Here is a 25,178-nt window from a genome sequence, read left to right as displayed (position 1 = left end):
TCTGTCGTCCGGGGGGAGTGCAGTGGCGCAATCTCGGCTTACTGCAAGCTCCGCTTCCCGAGGTCACGCCATTCTCCTGCCTCAGCCTCCCGAGTAGCTGGGCTACAGGCGCCCACCACCACGCTCGGCTACTTTTTTTGTATTTTTAGTAGAGATGGAGTTTCACCGTGTTAGCCAGGATGGTCTCAATCTCCTGACCTCGTGATCCACCCACCTTGGCCTCCCAAAGTGCTGGGATTACAGGCATGAGCCACCGCGCCCGGCCCAATTTCTCCCATTTTACTGAGTAGGAAATTACATTTGAAACATTTTAGTTACCTGCCTGAAGAAATATAAATGGTAATATAAATGGTAAATGGTGAGCCAGGCTTCTGATTCAGGTTTTGTGGTTCTAGAACTGGGCACTCAGTTGCCATATTATTCTTTAGTGTCGACCAAACTCTCCCCAGAGAGACCTGTAGTATGACCAGAACAGTTTGGCCTCTACTTGTGCCCCAGTGGACATGATATTTACCTGAGATTGGCAGACAGTACAGAGAACAAAGAGCCTAAGGTGGGAGGAGGGCAGAAGGCTTACAATCCCCAGGCCTGGTGATGAAAAGACTTTTCAGAGGCAACTGATGACAAAAGCACTAGCCAGTTTCATGGGGAGGTTGTAGAAGATGTAACTATAACCCTGGAGCAGGTAGGGCATGGAACAAGAACCCAGTGCTGCCACTGCTGTTTCTGATGGGCCCCACCTCTGCGCCAGCAAAAGTTACCACGTGGACACCATTAGCCAGAGCCCAGACCAACCCCTGGCCCACTGCATGGAAAGTGCTTCTGGGGTATTCCATGCCTCAGGCCTAAGGGTACGGCCTCAGCAACTCTCTTCAAAGTGTTCCCCCAAATCCTGTCTGCCCTCCACAGGGACGGGAGGGTACAGAAAACATTTTTGGGGTCCTGTGTTCAAGCACTATCTGGGATCTAGGTATAGGCTTAAGCATTAGGAGATATACTTAATGTAAATGATGAATTAATGGGTGCAGTACACCAACATGGCACATGTGTACATATTAACAAACCTGCACATTGTGCACATGTACCTTGGAACTTAAAGTATAATAATAATAAAGAATATATTAACTTGAGCATAAAAAAAAAAACCTTGTAGTCCTTCTCAGCTATCACCTCTCCCCTCTGCAGACAGACTCTTGTCTCTTTTGATATCTTAAATCTTTGTGTAGTAGAAAAATACAGTGTATTACTTTAGGTTCTGGTACTAACAGATTTGTGACTTTGGGTGATATCATTTAATCTTCCTGGGCCTCAGTTTCTCCACATGTAAAATGAGGAGGTTAGTCTAGACGTGCACTGTGTTGTTACTGCAAACTCTTGTGTATGTGATTCAGTCTTACCTCTGCTACCATTCAGTAGGTCCCCAGACCAGGCTCCTTCCTACCCTCCCTAAAAAATTCAGACACCAGCCTCGTCAGTGGCAGCTTCCAGTCCTGCCTCCATACCCTTGTGGATATAATAACCACAGTCATAGTTTTACATTCCACTAGGACTTGTGTGGGTTCTCCAGTACCTAAAGGTCCAAGTGCATTTCTTGACCTTGTCATTCAAAGATCTCTACACTCAGGAGTTGGTGGAAGGCTCAAAACATGTTTATTTTGTGAGGTTCTCTGGATATATGTAAATGAAGAAATGCCAAAATACAGTCTCAAAAATTGTGGTACTTTTGAAATATTTACTTTTAACAACTAAACATTGTAACACATATCATGGAAATACAATGCAATAGATGGCATTCACAAGATAATTACAGGATAAAGTCTATACTAGAGATCTTTTGTGAATGAGAACTCTAGCCAGATGGTCCCTCTAACCTTCTTCTGCTGCTCTTCTCATTCCCCACAATGGACCCTGACAATCGACAATAATAGTTAATCCGATCCATTGCCTCTCAAACCTGGCAGTGCCCTCACCACATGGTGCAGATGCAGCTAGTCAAGCATGGTCCACGGGCTGGCATTTGGGATCACCAAACAGGCTTCCTTTACATGTGTGTTAGCCTTCTGCTTGGACTGGCCAGATCTTTGGATTACATTACTCCATAGTCACTACAACCCCTGCACTAGCCCCAAATCTTGGCAGGTTCTTAGTGTTGATTTCAGAGCTGAGGACCTGGGTGGAAATGTGTTTGTAACCTTTCCTGTACTCCTAATCTCTCCCCACCCTCTTTAGAGCCATGTAGTTACCAAAGTAAATGGGCTTAGAGTGTCTGAGTGCTGGAAGAAAGAGCTTTTCAACACAGTGTTTGTCAGAAAATGGAAAAAGGCTTGGAAGAAGCTTCCCTGAGCAAGAGTGTTTCATCTATTCACTGGACAGACAGTTATGTAGCACTTAACTCTGGGCCCTGCCCAAGGCCAGGGAAATAATTAATAAATGAAGCTCAACTGGAGGTCACTCTTCTGGTGAGTCACAGAGATAAGGGCTCCTGTTATCTCAGTCCCCAAAGAAGAACAGAGTGTTGGGTTTCTTCCCTCTGGAGCTCCCCAGCTGATCCCTGAAGTGCCTTCGCCTACATCCTCCTTTTAAATATGTTTCACCAATTCTTTCAGTCATCTGACTAATGTGTGCTCACCACCTGGCTGGATGTGCCAGCATAAGTCATCACAGTCCAGAGCTGCCTGCTACCTACTGCACACTGTCCCCATGCCATACCAACACCATTCCAACTATCCCATTTCTCCAAACTAGATGTAGACACATCACCATGTTCTGGGAACTCTGAAGAGGTATGATGATGGGGCAGAAGCAGATGAATATTTGTGGCAACACAGAATCCAACTCATGGTGCCATTCTCTCCACTCAGCACTGGGTATAGCAGTTGGATAGCTTAGCCTTAGAACCTGGCCTCTTAATCCTATTTGCTATTCTTTCACTGTACTGTGCATCTTGTCAGGAAGTAGAGGCTCTTGAATAGAGCCATCTCTGCCCCTGTGTCACTCACCTTATCTCTCTTCCTATCTACCCTTGACCTAGCTTTGACCCTTATTTGACTTTGCACCATCATTCCCTCATTTGAGCTTTTGTTAGTTCCCCACAATAACAGGAATTTATGAAAGCTTGTAATGTATTTGGAGAGTTTGGCTCTTGGAGTACCCCATCTCTCTCTTTCAACTAAGAGGAGGATAGCTCAGAGAGCTTGGCTTTCAGCAGCCAAGGAGTGAGGAATCTGGTCTCACACCTGAATTATTTTCTGAGCAATCTGCTATACTACAAAGACATTAGCCTGAGTGTCTGGGTAAGGAGCCAAGGCACTAATTGAGTATTTGATTAAAAAGACTTTGAGGATGAGGAAGTTCGAGGGCCAACAGATCCAGGATAGTGCTGGAAAAGCAGAGTTCTGGCCTTGTGCTGCCCAGGTACAACAGAAATCTAGTTAGATATGGGTGCTTTGAGGAGGAAAGTAGGGGTGCCTGCTGAATACAGACATATGTTCACTTAGATACAGGCCTTTTGGGGCCAAGTCTCACTCCATGATACCATAGGAGAGGGGTAGGCCTTGTTACTGCTGAGAGGGGAAGATTAAGGTTGAAAATAACTCTGGGAACCACTGAGGAAAAGTGTGAATGGTATAATAATTATACCATTGAATTATATGAATTATAATAGTTCATCCTCAAAATCCAAGGATCTGTTGAACACAAAATTTATTAGTCAGGAATCAGATACTTGCTCAGCACTTATGCACTGTGGGTTAAAAATAATGCTTTCTGCCTGGTGGAATGTTATAGGGTTCCACCTCTGATTTTACCAAGTCTGTTTAGAAAGATAAGTCTGTACATTGCCTGTTGAAATCCACCCAACTCTCCCACATATCTAGCTGCTTCACTGAAATCTCTTTGTCTTCCCCATGTAAGAGCAGGGGTAATTATAGGGAAGAAAAGAAACTCCTAGCTTTGAGTCCAAGAATTGTTAGAATTCTAGAAAGCCTCTACCTACTCTGCATTTTCCAAAATGGGAAACTGAGTATAAGAAAGGCAAAGGATAACCAATAACACCCAATAACACCCATCTATTATCAATATGGTTATAATTGTCATCATAATTGTTATCATGACTATTAGTTCTTCTTTTTTAATATGGTCATTGCTTGATTATTTTTCTCTTACTAAAATTTTTTGATAACCTATCCCACTAACAGTCCCTTAAGTCACTTCTCTTATATAATGCTATTCTTCTTCAGTCACAATCTAGTTATTAGATTACCTTTCTCTCCCTTTATAGAAAATTTTCTCTCACTTGGAGTTTCTGACCTCTCTGAAAATCTTTAAATAAAAAATTTCATTCTGGCCTTGAACCATGAGGTTCATAAATTTTATTACCCTACTTTTTAAAAAAATGTGTTCCCTACTCTACTGTGAGATCCTTGAAGTCAAATACTATATGTCACTCATTTAACATCTTGAATGCCTATGGGATAGACATGTATCTGGGCCAGAGAGAATGTCAAATAACTGTTGAATAAATTAATATAACATATAAATTACTTCATTTTTAAATGTATACATTTAGTATTAAAAACTATATTAAGGCACTTTTCTCTATAATTCCAATGAAGTACAGCTAAAAATGGTGGACTTTATATCTAAAACAAATGTAACAAGATTGAAAAGTGGAGAGAAGGCAGATGGGCTAGGAAACTTGGGATCTAAGGAAAAAACGTAACAGAAAACCTGAGTTTTCTTTTTGCTTCACATATCTTAGATCTGGAGCTGAAGAAGCCAGCAACCAAGAAATGCCAATGGAAGCAGACAAAAAAAAAAAAGTTTGATTTGTCTAGCCAAAAGACAGGAAAAGGGGCAGCCTAGCAAAACAAAAAACCTTTAAACAATAACTCCTCTACTCCAGCCAAACACCATGGGGAAAAATGCACCCCACTTGACCTTTGCCAACAAAGGCCTACTGGGGAGCCAAGACTTCTATGCTCACCCAGCTGTAATGAGGTGCTCCAACCTTCCCCCCTCCCATGCTGAGGTGGTGTCAGAGAAAACTTAGTAGGGAGCCAGGAATTTCTTCCCCTCTCAGCAGTAACAAGGCCTACCCCTCCCCCATGGTGTCAGTAGAGACCACATAGGGAGCCTGGACTTTCACCCTTGCAGAGTATAACCTCCAACCACTGCTCCCACTCCTGGCAAGGTGCCAAGGTGGTGTCAGTGAAAGCCAAGTAGGAAACTGGGACTTTCACCATCACTCACTGAGGTAAGACCACATGGGAAACAGTAACAAGGAACTCCTACTCCTCCCAACCAAGAAGATATCAAAAGAAGCCTAGTAGGGATCTTGAATACCCACCCCTGCTCAGCAATAACAAGGTACCCTTCCTTCTCAGAGTGTCAATAGAAGCTAAGCATGGAACCTGGACTTCCAACCCCATCTGGTAGTAATGAAGTGGTCCCTCAATGGCACAGTATCAGAAGAGGCCTGCTAAAACACAAGATTTAAATAAGATCCAGAGTCTCATATCTAAAATTCCCAGAATACAATAGAAAATCATGAATCACACCAAGGACCAGGGAAATCTTGACTTCAACAAGAAAAGACTATCAACTGACACTAACATGAAGATGACACAGAAATTGAATTATTTGGCAAGGATTTTAAAGCAGCTATCAAAAAATGTTTTAACAAATCATTACAAGCATACTTGGAACAAATGAAAAAAATATTAAGTCCCAGCAGATAAATAGAAGATATAAAGATGAAATAAATGGAAAATTTTGGAGCTGAAAAATATAGAACCAAAAATAAAATAAGCCCACTGGATGGGCCCCACAGCAGACGAGAGAAGACAGAAGAGGAATCAGTGAACTTGAAGGCAGAACAATAAATAATTATCCAATCTGAACCACAGAGAGAAAATAGATTGAAACAAATGGAAAGAGCCTCAGATGCCTGTGAGGTTATAACAAAATATTTAACATTTCTGTCATCAGAGGAGTCCCAGAAGAGGAAGAAGGCAGGGCTGAAAAGGTACTTGAAGAAATAATTGCTGAAAACTTCCCAAATCTGGTAAAAACATAAGACTGTAGATTTAAGAAACTGAGCAAATCCCAAAGAGAATAAACTCAAAGAACTCTATGACACATCATAGTCAAACTTTCAAAAACTAAACACACACACATGCACGTGCACGCACACACACACACACACACACACACATCTTGAAAACAGTAAGAGAGAAATGACACCTTAACTCTAGGGGAAAAACAATTAAAATGACAGAAGATTTCTCATCATAAACCATGGAAGGCAAAGTGCTGAAATAAAAACTCTCTTAGCTCAGAACTGTATATCCAGTGAAAATGTCCTTCAGGAATGAATGAGGAAATCAATACATTCTCAAATGAAAACTAAGAGAATTTGTCACAACAGACCTACCCTAAAAGAATAGTAAAGGAAATTATTTAACCAGAAAAGAAACAATAGAAGAAGGAATCTTGGAACATCAGAAAGAAAGAACAGTGGAAAAAGTAAAATTATAAGTAAATACAACAGATATTATAATTGATTTATTATAACAAAATAGATTTCTTCTCCTTTTGCATTGTTTTCTTTTTCTTTCTGTCACCCAGGCTGGAGTGCAGTGGCACAATCATGGCTCACTGCAGCAGCCTCAACTTCCTGGGGTCAGATGATCCTCCCACCTCAGCCTCCTGAATAGCTGGGACTACAGGTGTGCACCACATGCCCAGCTAATTTTTTGTAGAGATGGAGTTTTGCCATGTTACCCACGCTAGTCTCAAACTCCTAGACTCAAGTGATCTGAGTGATCTGCTCACCTTGGCCTCCCAAAGTGCTGAGATTACAGGCATGAGCCATTGTGCCTGGCCCCTTTTGTGTTTTCTAAATTAGGTTTAACAGTTGAAGAAAAATTATAATAATGCCTAATGTGGTTATTAATAGATGTAGAGGAAATATTTAAGACAATTTTATTATAAATGGGGGAGGGTGAGGAGACATAAGGGAGGTTAGGTTTCTACACTCCTCTCAAACTAGTAAAATGTCGACACCAATAACGGATACATATGATGTGATACCATTATATACATATAATGTGATTTCTTTGAGTACATTTTTCAGTGGCCACTAAAAAAGGTATACACTTAAAAGCACAATAAAGAAAGTGGAATTCTAAAAACTTTTAAAGTAACCCACAGGCAGGCAGGATAAAAGAAAACAGAGAAAGTAAAAACAGAAAACAAACAGGAAACAAAAATAAAATTGCCCTAATGTATCAATGAGTACATCAAATGTAAATGATCTATATGTATCAGTTCAAAGACAGAGATTGGCAGAGTGGATAGAAAAAAAAAATCGTGACACAGCTATATGTTGTCTACAAGAAACTCACTTCAAATATGTATTTCCAGGGAATTATGCTGGGTAAAAAAAAGAAAGTCAATTTCAAAAGGCTACACATTGTATGATTCCATTTATATAACTTTCTTCAAATTCATGATTGCTAGGAGTTATGGGTGGTGGGGAAGTGGGCTGAGTGTGACTGTAACACAAAGGAGATCTTTGTGGTGATGGAATAGTTCTGTATCTTTATTACAATGGTGGTTTCAGGAATCTACCCATGATTAAATGATATAGAACTATATGCACATATTGTGCCACTCCCAATTTTCTGGTTTTGATATCATACTATAGTTACATAAAGGGAAAGTCGGTGAAGAGTTCAAGGCACCACTCTGGACTATCTTGGCTATTTCCTGTGAATCTATAATTATTTCACAACTTAAAATGTTTTTTTTTTTAATCAAACAGATTAATTTTTAAAAGCTATATCAAACATAATTTAAACTTTCTTTGACTGTACAAAAAATTCCTTATAAGAATAATCATCAGTTTTCATTCTATCATACACATTCAGAAGGGCCAAGTAATAGTGAGTTCTAGTTATAAAATGTCAGTAAAATGATTTGCTAAATTTAATTATTTTTTTCTCTTTGACAATACAACTGAGCTACTTTTTTACTCTGGCCAGAATAAAGATACATATATCATAAATGAGATCTTGCACTGGCACTTTCTGCTTTCCTGCCTTCTCCCTGCCTTTAAAAATAACATCAGATTTATTGAGATATAATTACATATGGTAATATTCACCCTTTGTATATGCTCAGTTCTGCGAATTTTGACAAAAGAATACCACCACCATAATCAAGATATATAACATATAAAGCTTAGGAAAGAGAGACTCAAGATGAAACTTGATAACATTTTCATTACCCCCAAAAAGTTTCTTCTGGCCCTTCTGTAGTTAATTGTCTCCCTCATCCCTCTTCCTGGCACCTACTGATTTGTTTTTCTGTCCCCATAATTTTGTCTTTTCCAGAATTTCCTGTAAGTGGAAGGAATAATTTGAGTCTGGCTTCGTTTACTTAGCATAACGCCTTTGAGATTGTTCAAGTTTCAGTAGTTCATTCCTGTCTATTGCTGTGTTGTATTCCATTGTATTAATGTGTATTCATTTGTTTATCCATTCACCAGTTGAAGTACATTTGGGTTGTTTCCAGATTTGGGCAATTATGAAAACAAGCTAGTATAACCATCTAGGTACAGGTTTTCGTGTGAACATAAGTTTTCATTCATCTTGAGCTAATATCTGGCAGTGGGTTTTCAGGATCATGGTAAATGTATGCCTAACTTCACAGGAAGCTGCCAACCTGTTTTCCAAAGTGAGTACTGTTTTGCATTGCCACCAGCAGCGTATTACATTTCCAGTACCTCCATATCCTCCCCAGTACTAGGTATTATCATTTTTTAAAAGCCTTTCTTTGCTGGGCACCATGGCTTACGCCTATAATCCCAGCATTTTTGGAGACTGAGGCAGGTGGATCACTTGAGGCCAGGAGTTTGAGACCAGCTTGGCCATCATGGTGAAACCCCGTCTCTACTAAAAATACAAAAAATTAGTTAGGCATGGTGGCGTGAGTCTGTAATTCCAGCTACCCAGGAGGCTGAGGCACGAGAATTGCTTGAACCTGGGAGGCAGAGGTGGCAGTGAACCAAGATTGTGCCTCTGCACTTCAGCCTGGAGACAGAGTTTTACTCTGTCTAAAAAAAAAAAAAAAAGAAAAAGAAAAGAAAAAACCCTTTCTTGGTAAGGGCTGTCTCATTGTGGTTTTAATATGTGTTTCTCAACTGATTAGTGATGTTGAGCATCTTTTTATATGCTTAATTACTATTCATATCATAAATGTATGTGCACATGTGTAATTGTGTAATCTCTGTTCTTTTGCCCATATTTTAAGTTAGATTGTTTGCTTTATTATTGAGTTGTGACACTCAACTCACTCTTGTATGGTGGATACCAGCCTATTGTCAGATTTTGTGTGCTGCAAAATTTTTCCGTCTGTGGCTTGCCTTTTCATTTTCATAACTATTTTTGAAAAGCAGAAGTTTTCAATTTTGATCAAGTCTAATATATCAAATATTTTCTTTTATGGATCATACTTTTTGTGAATATCTACAAAATCTTTGCCTAACCAAAGGCCAGGAAGATTTTTCTCCTATATGTTCTTCTAGAAGTTTTATACTTTTAAGTTTTACATTAAGTCTATGATCCATTTTGCATTGATTTTTAAACATGATGTGATTATTGATATTTATAAAGTTCTCTTATACATATAATTATATTTGACACCCAGGCTGGAGTGCAGTGGCGTGATCTCGGCTCACTGCAAGCTCCGCTTCCTGGGTTCAGGCGATTCTCCTGCCTCAGCCTCCTGAGTAGCTGGAACTACAGGCACCCGCCACCACACCCAGCTAATTTTTTATATTTTGAGTAGAGATGGGGTTTCACTGTGTTAGCCAGGATGGTCTTGATCTCCTGACCTCGTGATCCGCCTGCCCTGGCCTCCCAAAGTTCTGGGATTACAGGCATGAGCCACCGCACCCGGCCCTGATCTTCAGCAGATCACAAGGTCAGAATATTGAGACCATCCTGGCCAACACGGTGAAACCCTGTCTCTACTAAAAATACAAAAAAAAAAAAATTAGCCGGGGGTGGTGGCGGGCGCCTGTAGCCCCAGCTACTCAGGAAGCTGAGGCAGGAGAATGGCAAGAACCCAGGAGGCGGACCTTGCAGTGAGCAGAGATTGGGCCTCTGCACTCCAGCCTGGGCAACAAAGCGAGACAACGTCTCAAAAAAAGAAAAAAAGAAAAAGAAATGTTTGAGGCAGGTGCAAGCAGAAATTTTAATCTCCATTTCAGATGAGAAAACTGAGGATTAGAGAAATGCTGTGTGACTTCTCAAGATCTCACAGCTGATAGGAGATGAAATGGCAAGGTAAGAGGTGAAATTGTGATAAAAAGTTAAGGTCTCCTGCTGTCCCAGGCTAGTACTTTTGAAGCCAGGCAGAGAGGGCTCAGGGTAGGGCTCCAACAAAGTAAAGATTCCCAATGGGAAGCTGAGCAACCTATTTGGCACTGAGGTAAGAGACACAGCCAGTTGACTAGCCCCAGACTGACTTCCTTTGGCCCACTGGGGCTCCACAATTGGAGACAGCCAGAAGTTGGCCCAGTGCCTAGCTCATGTGTCACTCAATGAATGCTCTTTGAGGATGATGATGAAGAGTTGGAAGTGTTCAAAGGAGAGTTCTGAAATTAATTTCAGAGTTAGAAATTAAAGCTAAGAGGAAAAGTTAAGGGAACTAAGATTATTTGGCGGAGAAAAGAAAGGCTCAAGATGACACTTGATAACAGCCTTCAGACAAAAAAAAAAAAAAAAAAAAAAAAAGCTTGAACTTTCCTTCTGAGGGCTGAGCAAAGGGAAACGGACTGGAAGAATCTAAGTAAAAGGGCAAGTTCCTTTCTCCTTAGTGAGGATTGTTATAGACACTTAAGAGCCTTTAGAAACAGGATAACATCTTCTTGAGTTTGAAGTCAGGAATTTGCCAAACATGGGCTCTGATGACGGATTTCAGCTTGAGGGTTACATGACTCTCTTGCACAGTGGCCTTAGAAATCTTTAGGTGGCCCATGAACCTGCCTTGTATCCTAGTACAATTCCAGGAGGCTTTTGTCTGTGGCCTTCTCTGCTCCTTAGTCTTATCATCTTCACAGGGTTGTTCTAATGCGGGAGACAAGCCTGACCTTAGCTCCTGAAAGCTTAACCCCAATGTTTTTTGCCCATGAAGCCAAGTGGCTTAGAACCTAAGGCTATAGATCTGGCTTAGCATCCCCGGAAAGGCCTGAAATATCGACTAGTCCAAATCTTACCCCAGTGATAGAATCCCCTGTTTCGTATCTAGTCTCTTCTTGCAAAACTCTCTGATCATTGGGGACTAGCAAGCTGGCAATGCAGACCAATGCAATGCCCCCTGTGAAAGGCCAGAGAAGAAGAGCTGAGATACCAGCAGTACCACTAGGCACTACACTAAGCTAAAGTGTCTTTGTGCTTGTTTTCTCTGCAGCATGGGTAGGAGCCCTTGCGATGGGTATGATCTTCTTCTGTTCTCCCATTGTGAGTATATTCACTGACCGTTTGGGCTGCCGAATCACAGCAACCGCGGGGGCTGCCGTTGCTTTCATTGGCCTCCATACCAGCTCCTTCACCAGGTAAGGCTAGGAGTTGGTGGTTATTTCCCCAAGGCTGAGGGTTGGTTTTTTCTGGGCTTTAGCTAGGGTTACTTTTCTCACTGCAGAATCCCGTGGCCGTGGCCATGTAGGGCCCTAAAAGATCCTGCACCCTGGATTTAGAATCCAGTGAACTCATTTAGGTAGGTTCCCCAGGACACATTGGTAGGACGTATCCCCAGAGAGGACCCAAGAGTTCCAAAGTGGTAAGAGTACTCTAAGCCTGATAGTTCATAGAGCTGGGCCCAAGTCCAGTTTTGGCCACTGAATGGCAATAGAACAACTGATGAGTACCATTGCTCTCTCTGTGCCTCAATTTCTACATCTGTAACATGAGGGGATTTGACCATATGGTCTTTTTACGTCTCTTTCAACTCTGCTATTCGATTCCCCTTCAGTGTGCCACACATCTCACGACCTCACTTTCCATCCCAAGACTGAGCTTCTCAAGTGAGCCCATGTGAACACCTAGCACAGGATTCCCAAAGGAATCTTATGCTGAAAAAGAGGTCAACTGAGCCCAAGGATGTTTAGCATTTCTGACTCTTTTCCAGATAGCTCAGGCTGCTGACATATGGATGATTTGGGACAGACAATGATTTACATCATGGGCATCAGAAGGATGATTAGCAATATCCCTCACTGAGATACAAACCCAGAACCCAGCTACCCAGCTAGGCCTGGGCTAAATGGAAACCCTAGTCCCACTGGTTCCACTGGCAGAACTTGGCAGTGTCAGGTGAGAAGCAGGCTCTAGGTTCATTTTCTGCTTTCTTTTCTGCCAGCCTGAAGAAGAATGTGTGTAGGGTAAGGGAAAATAAATACCCTATACCACAGCCTGAGGAATACGGAATTCCTAAAGAACTCTGTTGACTTTCTGCTAAAGACACTTTAGAAGTTATGGCACCTCCTACTTCCAATCTGCTTGGGCCATTGTAGGGGAATGCCAGCCTGGAAACATGGAAATGAGAAATGGCCATGGTGACATGTCTAGGATGAGGTCAGAGCTAACTTGTCAGAGACGTGCTTTCTGAGCTGAGTTACCCAGAAAAGCACCATGGCTCTCTAGGCCTAAGGTTCCACTCACAGTAGAGAATGATAATTGTGTTTTGCCTTAACTGGGCCCTGTGAGATAAGCCAACTTTCTTTATGACTTGAGCATTTCCAGCTGCCCAGCCTACCCTCCAGCAGAGCTTGGATTTGGTCTGCAGTCATTTCTTGGCTTCGTCCCATCCAACTGGGACAGAAAAGGGAAAATCCATGTCCTGCCTGGAAACTACTCAGCACTCCCAGGGCAGCAGCTCCAAACCTTTTCAGAACCCCTCTGGTGGTCAGCCTCATTCACCCCCAGCAAGCTGGTGCCTGGCTCCTTGTGGGGAGGAGCTAGGCTTCAGAAGCAGCTCCAGTCTCAGCACTACACAGCAAAGGTCTGTTTTTTAAGACCAAGCAGAGCAAAGTGTAAACGAATTAGCAACATATGGATCCCATTTCCCTTCCAATCCACATGGGCTCAATTACAGGAGGGGAAGGAGCTCAGATGTGGTGTTTTCTTCTGGCACGCTTCTGTAGGCACATTGGAGTAGGCGTTCTGTTCTCCAGCCCCTAATCTTCTTCTCTACCCGCTTTGTTCTTTCTGTAAGAGGATCTTCAGAGCCAAGAAACTTTCTGGATGGCTTCACATCCAGTGGAAAAATGGTTCTGCTCATGGTTAGAGCTCCAAATCATCCTTCCTGTTGTCTCACTCAGGGCTCTGAGTTCCTCCGAATGACATGGAATGGGGCAGGATGCAGACAGGGCTGGTGGGGCTTTGGAAAACCCAAACAATGGGTCTCCAGTCCTGGGGCCCAGCTAGAAGTAGATCCACCACACAGCACCCTAAACCAAATCCTATGTTTTGCCCCCACTGGCCCCTTCCCTGAAGGTCTAACACAAGGCCCCTTGGATAAGGCCCCCAAGCCAGGCCAATCCCATAGGGTACTTACAATCTAATGGGTACAGGCCCAAAGGAACCTGACAGAAGAGGAGCAGTTGGCTTAGCTATGTGTTCCAAGCAGAGACAACCCTTTCAAAACCAAATCCTTGCTCATGTCCAGTGAATACCAGCAGATGGAAAGCAATAATGATAGCTATCTTAGAATCATAGGTGCTAGCACCACATCTTCTCTGTAGCTTAGGCCCAGTCCTTTAGTATGAGGACTGGGTCTATCTCCAGAGAAGAACCGCCTGACCAAGAAGAGTATTAGGTAATTTAGTGGCCAGATAAGAACTATTGCAAAATATATTGAGGCATCAAAAAGAAAACAAAATTCTTTACTAAGTTGTGCCAATATTATCTGGGGGCATATGGCTGGCCAAGCTGACCTTCCTATTGCCTTTCCCTTTCTGACCCTTTACTTTATGTTTCAGAGGCTTATGGCCACAGCAGGGCCTATGAGTTTTAAGCCAGGACCTGTCTTACTTGGCCAGGCCCACAAATTCTTTGAGGCTCCACTTCCTGTCAAGGAGCCAGGCTACTCTAGGGAACAAATCTAAACCATATCCAGAAACAAAGGCAGGACTCTAAAAGTTAAAGAGACTCCTACCGAATGATCCCCACGGAGATCATCCAGGGCCTAGTGTAAAGGGTCTTAGGATATGCAGACCTTCGGCAGGGTTGAGGAGAGCGTATGTCTCAGAAGATCATCAGCCATTCTCTGAAATATTAATGGCCTTAGCATGGAGAAAGACACTGAAGAGTCCCATGGAAGGTTTCAATCTTCCAGGATTTTGACTTCTTGCAGACCTTTGTTGCTACCTGGGATAAAGCTTTGGCCACCACCAATAGTAAAGTGAGACTATTCTCTCTAAGACAATGACTCCCTGTAGCCCCTCATCCAGCTTTTATATGGGCTAGTTCTGGCTTTCCTTTGAACAGTCCTCTTTGATGGGGTGCTGTGAGTCATGCTAGAGTCACACAGACCTGGATTCAAGTCCAAGTTTTGCTGATTCCCAGTTACGTTACCTTGGGCCAATTATTTTACCTCTCTGAGCCTCTGCTTCCCCATCTGCAACACAGGGATCAGAAGGCCCTCTTCTTTGTCTGCTCTGAGGGTCAGTGGCAAGTGGGGCTGTGGGTTAAGGGTGGAGGAATGAGGCCGGGCGCGGTGGCTCAAGCCTGTAATCCCAGCACTTTGGGAGGCCGAGACGGGCGGATCACGAGGTCAGGAGATCGAGACCATCCTGGCTAACACAGTGAAACCCCGTCTCTACTAAAAAAATACAAAAAAAAAAAAAAAAACCTAGCCGGGCGAGGTGGCGGGCGCCTGTAGTCCCAGCTACTTGGGAGGCTGAGGCAGGAGAAAGGCGTAAACCCGGGAGGCGGAGCTTGCAGTGAGCTGAGACCCGACCACTGCACTCCAGCCTGGGCGACAGAGCGAGACTCCGTCTCAAAAAAAAAAAAAAAGGTGGAGGAATGGAAGTCTCAGGAAGCTGACAGGGGAGGGCAGGTAGATTGCTGGTCAGGCTGCTGAGGACAGCTCTTGGTGTTTCTCCCACAGCTCCCTAAGCCTGCGCTACTTCACCTACGGGATTCTCTTTGGTTGTGGCTGTTCCTTCGCCTTTCAGCCATCCCTCGTCATCCTGGGCCACTACTTTCAACGCCGCCTGGGTCTGGCCAATGGTGTGGTGTCTGCTGGGAGTAGCATTTTCTCCATGTCCTTCCCCTTCCTCATCAGAATGCTGGGGGATAAGATCAAGCTGGCCCAAACCTTCCAGGTGCTGAGTACCTTCATGTTTGTTCTTATGCTGCTTTCACTCACCTACCGGCCCCTCCTGCCCAGCTCCCAGGACACCCCAAGCAAGAGAGGTGTCCGCACCCTGCACCAGCGCTTTCTGGCTCAGCTCAGGAAGTACTTCAACATGCGAGTGTTCCGCCAACGCACTTACCGCATCTGGGCCTTCGGGATTGCTGCTGCTGCCCTTGGCTACTTTGTTCCCTATGTACACCTGGTGAGGAATACCAGGGTGGGCCCACCCCACCTGGCCCCAAGAAGCTACCCTCAACCTGCCTAGATTCCAGAGGGTGGGGGTGGGAGACATTGAAAGGGCAGAGCTGGGACCTTTGGGAAAAGAAACAAAATATTGGTTGGAGAGATCCAGAGAGGGAAAAAGAGAGGCTGAGGGAAGACCTTAGTGGAAAATGGGGGCAATTCCACAGGGGGAAGCCCATGGACCATGGCTTCTCCCACAGTAAAAATTTAGATAGATTTTGAGGAGATACGCATTGCCAGGATGCAGGAGACCGGCCTGGGTGACCCAAGACAGGATTCTGTGGAATGCTGGTCTTTGTGGTCAAATGATTTTGTTTAGGAAGTAACATATACTGGATCTCTCTAACTTCATAATGTGTAGTAATCCCTTAAAGGGACTAAAAAAAATTTGTAGGAAAGAAACCCATTCAGCTTTGTTTAACTAACCATCCACCAAACTTATGCAGCTACAGAACTGTTGGTTGTAGTCCAGCTGTTATCCTCCACAGGCTTCATGTTTCTTAAAACACACTTTGGAAGAGTTGCCTGGAAGTTGGTGGATTCTTCTCCCTTGGTGATTTGATGTTGCCTTAGGCTGTCAGTTTGGGGTAAGGGAATGGGGAGATGGTAGAGAAACCCTTGGATTTTCTCAATCATTTAGGCTATTTTCTGTCCTGCTGGGGCTTAGAAGGGGCGTGGATGTACCCACCCTCCTCAGCTGTTGCTCAGAAGTCCAGAATCCAGAGAACCGAGGGATAAGCAGCCAGAGAGCTTGTCATGGAGGTAGGGCTACAGGAGAGGGGGTTTCTGTCCTGCTCCAGGAAAGTAACCAGTAGAGGATTCTGGATACGCCTACAGTTAACCAGTCAGCTCCTCTTTCTCCTCCTGTTTCTGGGGGTCCTTGTGCTATGCTTTTCAGATGAAGTACGTGGAAGAGGAGTTCTCAGAAATCAAGGAGACCTGGGTGCTCTTGGTGTGTATTGGGGCTACCTCAGGCCTTGGGCGTCTTGTGTCAGGCCACATCAGTGACTCCATCCCTGGACTTAAGAAGATCTACTTGCAGGTGAGTGTGACCACCTGTCCACTGTGAGGAGAAACAGCCTGCCACAAATGCAAGGTTATCCACAGCCTTTGGTATAGAACGGTAGCTTGTTGTATAGCATGGGAAAGTCAATCAAATTTCACCTGCTTTTAAACAAAGAAAATCATCCTCGTTCTGCCTCTTTTACCAAGATTGAGTGAGGATTCTGTGAGAGCAGTGTATATGGAACCTATTAGAACACATGTAAAGGAAGATTTTATTAATAATGGCTCTCCATGCTCCAAGGCTATTTTCTGTGTGAACCAGGCTCTGGTCCGGTCTGAATACAGGCCACTGTTCAGGCTGTCAGTCTTTGTCTACCTGGCAGCTGTATTGCCTTTCTTACCTGACTTATGATCCTGCAGGTGGGTTTATGAAGACGTACCCAAGTGCAGAACCCTGTGAAGGGGCAAAGATAGCCCCCAAAATCAAGTAGTCACAAATAATCTATCAGGAAGGTGATTGAGTTCTGACTCATTTATCTCCTGGGAAAGCCCTAAAAGCACTTGCAAGGGGTCCTGGCTACACTCACAGTGGTGATTTCTCTGTCTCTGATAGCCCCAAGTGCTCTCCTAAGTACCCTCAAATATCTTGGATGAAAATATGATTAACTTTTCCTTAACTTTTTTTCTGTTAGATTGCAAGAGTTGGTAAATCTGCTTTGTCAGAGGCAGGGTTGCTTTTAAGGTCCATCCAATCCAATCTCATTACAATGGTGGAGAAACAGAGGGAAAGGCTCACGCAGACAGTAGTAGCAGAGCTGAACTCCTATGCAACACACTTCTTATATTCTACCTTGCCCTAAGTGATGGCAGAGCCAAGTCTCAGAGATAAGTGACTTGACTAAGTCAAACCAAGAGATAATCTTGTGATTGAGATAAACCAATTGAAATTTTGAATTCCTGTGCAAATATCAGCAAGTGCTTTATCTGGGTAGCTATTTGCATAGTAGTATGTGTGGCTTTCCCAGCCTCACCCACATGACACCCCTGTGAGTCTTCCCTGCCAGTATTAGCAGCTCCAAGATGCCAAAGAGTTCTGGAAATCAGGGTAATCTGGCATTGGGCCAGGGCTTTATCTTGAGAAGAGACAGCAGCCCCTGCCTAGTCATATAACTCATGTGATTCTTATCACAGTCCCTAGGAGAAAGGTAGAGCCTCAGCAGCTTTTGCTTTCTGTTACACAGTTGGAGTTCCAAGGGACAGGGAGGCATTAGCCAGTTAGAGGCCAAGATAGGCTTAGGACCCAGTGCCTCTGCTGACCACCCACCCACTGCTCCTGCCCCTTTTCCTTACTCTTACTTCACTGAGTTTTACCACTTACAATAATATAAAATAATCCTAGAACATTATAGCTGAAACGTATCTTCATCAACTAATAGTTCAACTTCCTCATTTTACAAATTCAGTGTCTTGGGCCAAGAGCACAAGACAATGGATGAACTTCTTTCTCTTGAGTTTGTTAAGATACTCCATCACAGGAATTTGCCTCCCTCTCTCCCTGCATGTAATGCAGGAGTACAGGCCTGGGGGAGGAAAGGAGTGTACACACCTTCAGGTTCTGAAGAGCTATCTACTAGACTCTGTGGCTCCTACTGTTGGTAAAGACAGGCACATGTCTCTGGCATCAAGCCCCTGGACAGTCTGCTGGAAAGGAAATAGTGACAGGCTGCAGGACAGCCTCACTTTGTGCCAATTCTTGAGGCCTGTTTCTCACGTCCAAGAGGGATTTTAAATTTCTGAATCTTGAGGCCTGTTTCTCACGTCCAAGAGGGATTTCAAATTTCTGAACCTTGGCAAAGCCTCATGGAGGATGTTTAACAGACAGCTAGATACAATAGGTAATACTTAGACCTGATTAAAATCAGTTAATAGGGTTCTTTGTGTTATATAATGGTATTCACTTTCAATTTCCATAATGGGCTTTATTGATAGGTGTGTCTGGTTTTATCTTATTGTTGTGTGTGAATCTCTTAAAGGAGAAGCTCAGGTACTGGGGTTCTTATTCCTAGCTTCTGCCTAGCTACCTCAAAACTGCCTGGGCAAAGTTCAAAGTCTCCCAACAAAAAGATGTCCTCAGATGGCATTATCCTCTCCAAAAACCAACTGATCAACCTAACAAACCCACTGTCAGCAACAACATAGAAAATCTTTAGGGCACCAAATAGCCATGTCCCCCACTCCTTCCGTATGTTCTTGGCTAAGTTGGCTTGCTGGTGTGAACTACTGGAAAATCCTTGGGCCTATTAAGGCCTTGATAAAGAGATCAGATCTTAGCCCTGACCCTGGGATGACCTGGCTCTGACCTGGCTCTACTGGCTGCAGGGGGTTGGCAGCAGCGGGATGGGGGCGGGGTTCTTTTCTCTGCCTGCAGCCCAGGTCTTCAGTCTAGCTGGCCAACACAGGTTGCAAATGAAGACCAGCTGTGTTTGCAGTGGCCCTTTTCTCTGTGGAGAAGGAAAAAAAAAAAAAAAAAACCTCTGGAAAGGCAGTTTTTTCATTTTGGAGTCATTTTGCTTAGCGCAAAGAAAGCCCAGTGGCTAGTCAGTGTTCCTGGGCTGGCTTCATTCTCCCTAGACACACACCTTCCCAGTGGCTTGGTTCCCGTACAAGGTTCCTTTTTTTGCCTTCTCAGGGTGTCCAGTTGCCCAGAGGCCCCCAGAGCCATGTGTCTGAGATGTCTGAGCTAGGCAGTGCAGTCCATGTCCTAAAGCATAGGAACCTGGGTGAACGTCCCAATAGTTTCCTTTATGCCAAGCTATTTTATAAAATCAGCCTCCACAAAAATGGGCACTGGCTCCTTCCCCATTTCAAGAAGCTGTGCCTTCCACTTACAACCCCATCTGATCATCATGCAAGCCATCCTCATGCCCTCCCTTCCCTCTTTCCATACTTTACTTGGATCTGAGAACACCAGTATGGCCTGATCCCAGACCCTGATCCCTGGGTAAGCCAAATACAGGCTCAGAAAGCAGAAACAACAATTCCTTTTATCTTAGGGTCTAGTGCAAAGACAAACTTCTTGAGGCCAGGAGCCAAGTATCCCCCAACTTTTTTTTTTTTTTAATCCCGACAGAATCACAGTTAAGTAGGGCCTTTCTTGGACTTTGAATCCCTCAGTGCAAGACTTAGAAAGGGCCTAACTATTCAGTCCAACTGCTCTCTCTGTTGACACCCTCTCCCTCCCATCACCCCATTGTATAGATGGAAGAAATGAAGACTTGAGAAAGGAGATGTGATGCTATGTGGTCTTGGCTGGCCAGCACGTGACCTCAGGCCCTTGTTTCTCCAGGTCCTTTCCTTCCTGCTCCTGGGCCTGATGTCCATGATGATTCCCCTGTGCCGGGACTTCGGGGGCCTTATCGTCGTCTGTCTTTTCCTGGGCCTTTGCGATGGCTTCTTCATCACCATAATGGCCCCCATTGCATTTGAGCTGGTGGGCCCAATGCAGGCCTCACAGGCCATTGGCTACCTCCTGGGCATGATGGCCTTGCCAATGATTGCTGGGCCCCCCATTGCAGGTGAGACTGATATTCCAGGGAGGGCATGAATTAGGGAGTCCTGTTTTCCCTGGATACTGGCTCTCCTGAGCACCTCTTCAGGCCCCTTTTCCTCTTATCCTCTATTTAAACAGCTTTGTCAGAGTGCATGAAACCCCTTATCACTACTGGTGGAAGAGATTAAACACATGCACGGATCCATTCTGAGGGATGAATTTTCCATGGCGGTATATCTGTTTCAATAGGGTTTTATCTCAGACAGCATGGATCCTTCCAGGGGGGTGGAGAGAAAAATGAGTTTGGCCTTCCGACGATTCCACTGATCTAGTATCCTCTCACTCTCTCCACAGGCATGTGATTATTTGCAAGGTTGGGTAGGAAAAGAAGAGAAAGCAATCTCTGGTTTTATTAAAACCTAGGGACATCCTCCTCCTCCTCTGCTGGCTTCTGAACTGAGCCTATAGAAGATATTTGATTAAAGTAACACACCAGAATTAAGCCAGTGAGGCTCACCTTCAGCAGGAAGTGTTGACTTGCCATCTTTCAGCACTCCTGGTTTCTCCCTTCATTTTCCCAGAAGGGCACTGTTGGTATCCCAGGGAACAGGGAACAGAAAACCAATGACAAGAGAACTCCATTTCTTTTCCTTTTTTTTTTTTTTTTTTTTTTTTTGAGACAGAGTCTTGCTCTGTCACCAGGCTGGAGTGCAGTGGTGCGATCTCAGCTATCTCGGCTCATTGCAACCTCCGCCTCCCAGGTTCAAGCGATTCTCCTGCCTCAGTCTCCCGAGTAGCTGGGAGTACAGGTGCGTGCCACCACGCCCAGCTAATTTTTTGTATTTTTAGTAGAGACGGGGTTTCACTGTGTTAGCCAGGATGGTCTCGATCTCCTGACCTCGTGATCCACCCACCTTGGCCTCCCAAAGTGCTGGGATTACAGGTGTGAGCCACTGTGCCTGGCAACTCTGTTTCTTTTCTATAGGATTTATTGCAAACATTGATTCATGCATTAGCTTCTCCTAGGCTGGTGAGGTGGGTTAATTCAACAAATATTCTTCGAACACAAATTATGTGCAAGGTGATATGAGGGCACTGTGTGACAGTGGCAAAAGCTTTCACTCAGGCTCCCGGGCAACAGCCACACTACCCGTTGGGGGAAGGGGGCCTCTACTCACCTCCTGATCCAAACAGTGCCCCAGAATCCACATTTCTTTCCAATTTGCTTAACTCCTGAGTAAGCAAAAGGCCAAGGGCCTTTTTGCCTTTCCTGAATACTGTTTCTGGGCTCTGAGGTACTATGAGGTACCACACATTAGCTTCTGGAAATGAGTAGGGAAGGCCTTGCATCTCATGTCAAACATATCCTTGGTTTGGCAGCTTGGAGAAAACCAGAGGGCATAACCATATATGTAACTGAAAGGAACACATATAGCCTCTTGCTAGGACAAATGGAACTTCAGAGAAGGGTCACTTCAGAGAAAAGGAAAATAAGAACTCATCTGAAATGTACCACAGGAACCATTTGTTGGGTGGGCGGGGGTACGGGGCTGGGAAATATCACTGTGGACCAAGACAATACTTGGCCATCTTCTGTGGAGTTCTTTTAAACTAGGTTTCCTCCTAACTCTGTAACTAGGTGTGACTAGAACTTAGATTGATGAAAGTCATAAATGGAGAAACTTTAAGAGAAGCTTCATTAGCTCCTTTCATAATGAGCATTCACTCAAGGGCCTGCAGCCCCAGTGCCTTTGGGAGGAGTCACCTGCCCTTGAAGTTGAGGGAGCTCCTGAGTCAAGGCAATACAGGCCAAGATTATCTGGATAGGCACTGTGAGGGCCCCTAGAAGGGGCTGAGAGCACCTTTGGACAGTAGGGCAAAGCTGAGCTTGACTTGTCTCTCTTGACTGTTTCAGGCCTGCTCCGAAACTGTTTTGGGGACTACCATGTGGCCTTCTACTTTGCCGGTGTGCCCCCCATCATCGGGGCTGTAATCCTCTTCTTCGTCCCTCTGATGCATCAAAGGATGTTCAAGAAAGAGCAGAGAGATTCCAGCAAGGATAAGATGTTGGCCCCTGATCCAGACCCCAATGGGGAGCTACTGCCAGGCTCCCCCAATCCTGAGGAACCAATCTAATGCCTTTCTTGCCGTTGTGTGCTCTTTCCCAGCTCTTCCCCTTCATCCCACCCTGCTCAGCATTTACATTTTTGCCACCAGCACACTTGTTCCCAGACCTGCGCACACAGCATTTCAGCCACCTGACAATCTCCTTGGAGCCAAAGCTCCAGATGTTCCAAACTCATTAACTAAATTCTCCCCAGAATGCCTTTAAATTTGCCAGGTCTTTTCTCCTCCCAGGATCTGGGAAAGCTTGGGGTCACCCCCTGGCCTTTGGAATCTCTCCATGTACTTTCTAAGCCCTGGAGGAGGAGGAGGATGGGACCTCCTGGCCCCAGTTTGTTAGTCACACACTATAATCAACTGCCAAAGGTGCTACCATGTCCCCAGGAGCTTAATAGGGTAGGCCCAAGTCTCTGTTTGCTGAGGAGGTCATTGCCATCCATATTTGGGAGCCACTGGGTGGAGGGGCAGGGAGGTAAAATGAGACAAGTAGCCTTGGTTAGCCTTAGAGTTGCTGATGGCTGTGGCTTCCAAGAACTGGGTACAGGCAGCGCCCTTATCGTTTGGTTGGTTAACAGTCTGCTCCCCTCTTCCCTTCCTTCTTTTTTTTTCCTCTACTGACTTCTCTCCATACTCTTTCCCCTCTATTTCTTTGTATGACTGTCATAGACACATGGGTGCTTGGAGAAAGGAGAGACCCGGAACTTGGGCCAATCAACCTTACCTTGGCCCAGTCTACTCCTAACACTAGCATCAGTCCCACTCATCTCAGGCTGAGCCACATCTCACTTTTTGGCTCAAGCTATATAATCCCACACTGGAAGAGTAGAATAATATATAGGGAAGAAACCTTAAACACCACAGTGTTCCATGTTCCAGTCACTGATTTTTACAAATTTTACAGACCAAGGCATTAACCTCGATGCCCTCCCAGCTCCCCATTCTTGTATACACCTGGCAAAATGTGAAGAAACTCCTTTCATCTCAGCAGGCGGAGGAGGACTGATGACACGAGCTGCCATGGTGGGAGGAGGGGAAGTGGACCAGCCCCATCTCTCAGTTTTCATGACAGGTCTATATTTCCACCTGGGCCAGGCCAGAAAAGGGACTATTTAAGAAAAAAACCCAATTCCCAGCCTGGATCCCAAAAAGGTACAGGCAGCAGTTGCACATAGGGTTGGACAATTTCTTTTGGGAAGGTGAAGCCATCCTAGCCTTTACCACCCAATGTGTCTCCCATGCTGGGCATCCTATGCCACTTTGCTTAGAGGGCATTAAGGTGCCATGAAAGGTAGACTCTGAACCACTTTGATCCCTCTGAAGTAGGTGACTGATGCTTCCTTATGCCCAGGCTCTGGCAACAATCTTACTGAAGAACATTCCCAGTGCCCCTGGCTAGGGGCAGAGGGCACTGCCAGGCTGTGTTCAGTTAGCACAGCTCACCTCATTAGGAGCTCAGCCTCTCTCCTCACTCTGCCTCTGTGTCTCTTTTTCCCCTCTCTGAGCCTTTGTCTATTGTGTTCCTGTCACCCACCCTGTCACCATTTTTGCCAAGCATTCCTGGCTGTCACTTGGAGCCAACAGTAACTTGCCACCCTAAGCCAGGGTCATCCCAGGGCCAGGAGGATGAGGTTGTCCTGAGGGGCTCCAAAGAAGACAATAGTTCCCACTCATGATTTTCCGTTACAAACAGGCAGCTGGGGCATGGTTGGCCACTGATGATTTCATTCAAGGCCAAAGTCCTAAGCCCCCTCCGCTGGTCCCAGTCCAGCTCTTATCAACTCCCCAAAGGAAAACTCACTGGTTCTTAGCTCTGTGGGTAGGAAGGGGCCCTAGAAAGGGCCTAGTTCCTATCCTGTCAGTTCTAACAGTAGTGGAACAGGATAATCTGGGCCCTAGGAGCCCTGTAACTCCCAGGAGAGACCACTGAAAATTCTGGAGCAACAATGCCCCTGCTTCCATTCCTCCCTGCCTCACTCTCACTGAGTCACCAGAGGGTGATTCTGCAGGACCTCTTTTGTTGCTCAAGGTGCAGATAGCTCTTAAGAATCAGGCAGTCGTCCTCTTCTCTCCAGATGAAGGAAAGACATTCATAGGTCCCAAATCTGCCCATTCAGATGTCACATAACATGGTGGGGTATCAATTTACTTCTTCCACACATGTGGATGTGCACATGTGAGCTTGTGTGCTTTTGGAGAGAATGTTGATTGGCAAAAGCAGCATAGTATTAATATTTAGAGTAGGATGCAGCCTCTTATGCACCACAGTTAAATCTAGAAGGAATAAAATTTCAGAGCTCAAGACATGGGACATTTAAATCCTCAAGGAGTTTGGAACAAAATAAACAGATCTAAAAATTCGGTTTGGGTATGTATGTTGCCTACAAGGGAGAAATAGTCTTAACCTGATTAATAGCAGGAAGTTTGACTTCAGAGCTGAAGTCTCATTTCAAATCAAATTTCTGCCAGGTTCTATGCTCTCTGTGAGAGCAGAAATTAGAAAAAGAGCCATATAGGGGTTTGGAGTTGGTCAACAATTTGAGATTGGATTTTTAAGCTCTGAAGTGGAAAAGCGGTTACTTCACAAAATGAAAATGTGCTTACTTGCTGAGATGGACTGGAGGCCCCACCAAGGCCACAGCCTTGCTACAAATGTGCCATACTGAAAACTGGCATTAACAATAATCCTGGCCGGGCGCGGTGGCTCAAGCCTGTAATCCCAGCACTTTGGGAGGCCGAGACGGGCGGATCACGAGGTCAGGAGATCGAGACCATCCTGGCTAACACGGTGAAACCCCGTCTCTACTAAAAATACAAAAAAAAAAAAAAAAAA

The 25,178-nt window shown here is 44.7% G+C and overlaps 1 protein-coding gene across 1 annotated transcript in view; it reads left to right on the top strand.

Annotated features, from left to right (window-relative positions):
- Positions 1-24,705, top strand: part of SLC16A2 (solute carrier family 16 member 2) — a 99,713-nt gene extending 75,008 nt beyond the window's left edge. Inside the window, exons 2-6 of the mRNA XM_025373501.1 lie at positions 11,479-11,623; positions 15,178-15,628; positions 16,568-16,711; positions 20,021-20,249; positions 22,140-24,705. Coding sequence (XP_025229286.1) covers positions 11,479-11,623; positions 15,178-15,628; positions 16,568-16,711; positions 20,021-20,249; positions 22,140-22,360 — 1,190 coding nt within the window. The 3' untranslated portion in view covers positions 22,361-24,705. The remainder of the gene's footprint in view (positions 1-11,478; positions 11,624-15,177; positions 15,629-16,567; positions 16,712-20,020; positions 20,250-22,139) is intronic.
- Positions 24,706-25,178: the final 473 nt, after the last annotated feature.

Source organism: Theropithecus gelada, chromosome X (genome assembly GCF_003255815.1).
Source record: "Theropithecus gelada isolate Dixy chromosome X, Tgel_1.0, whole genome shotgun sequence".
Lineage (NCBI taxonomy): Eukaryota > Metazoa > Chordata > Mammalia > Primates > Cercopithecidae > Theropithecus > Theropithecus gelada.
This window is presented reverse-complemented; position numbering and strand designations above follow the sequence as displayed.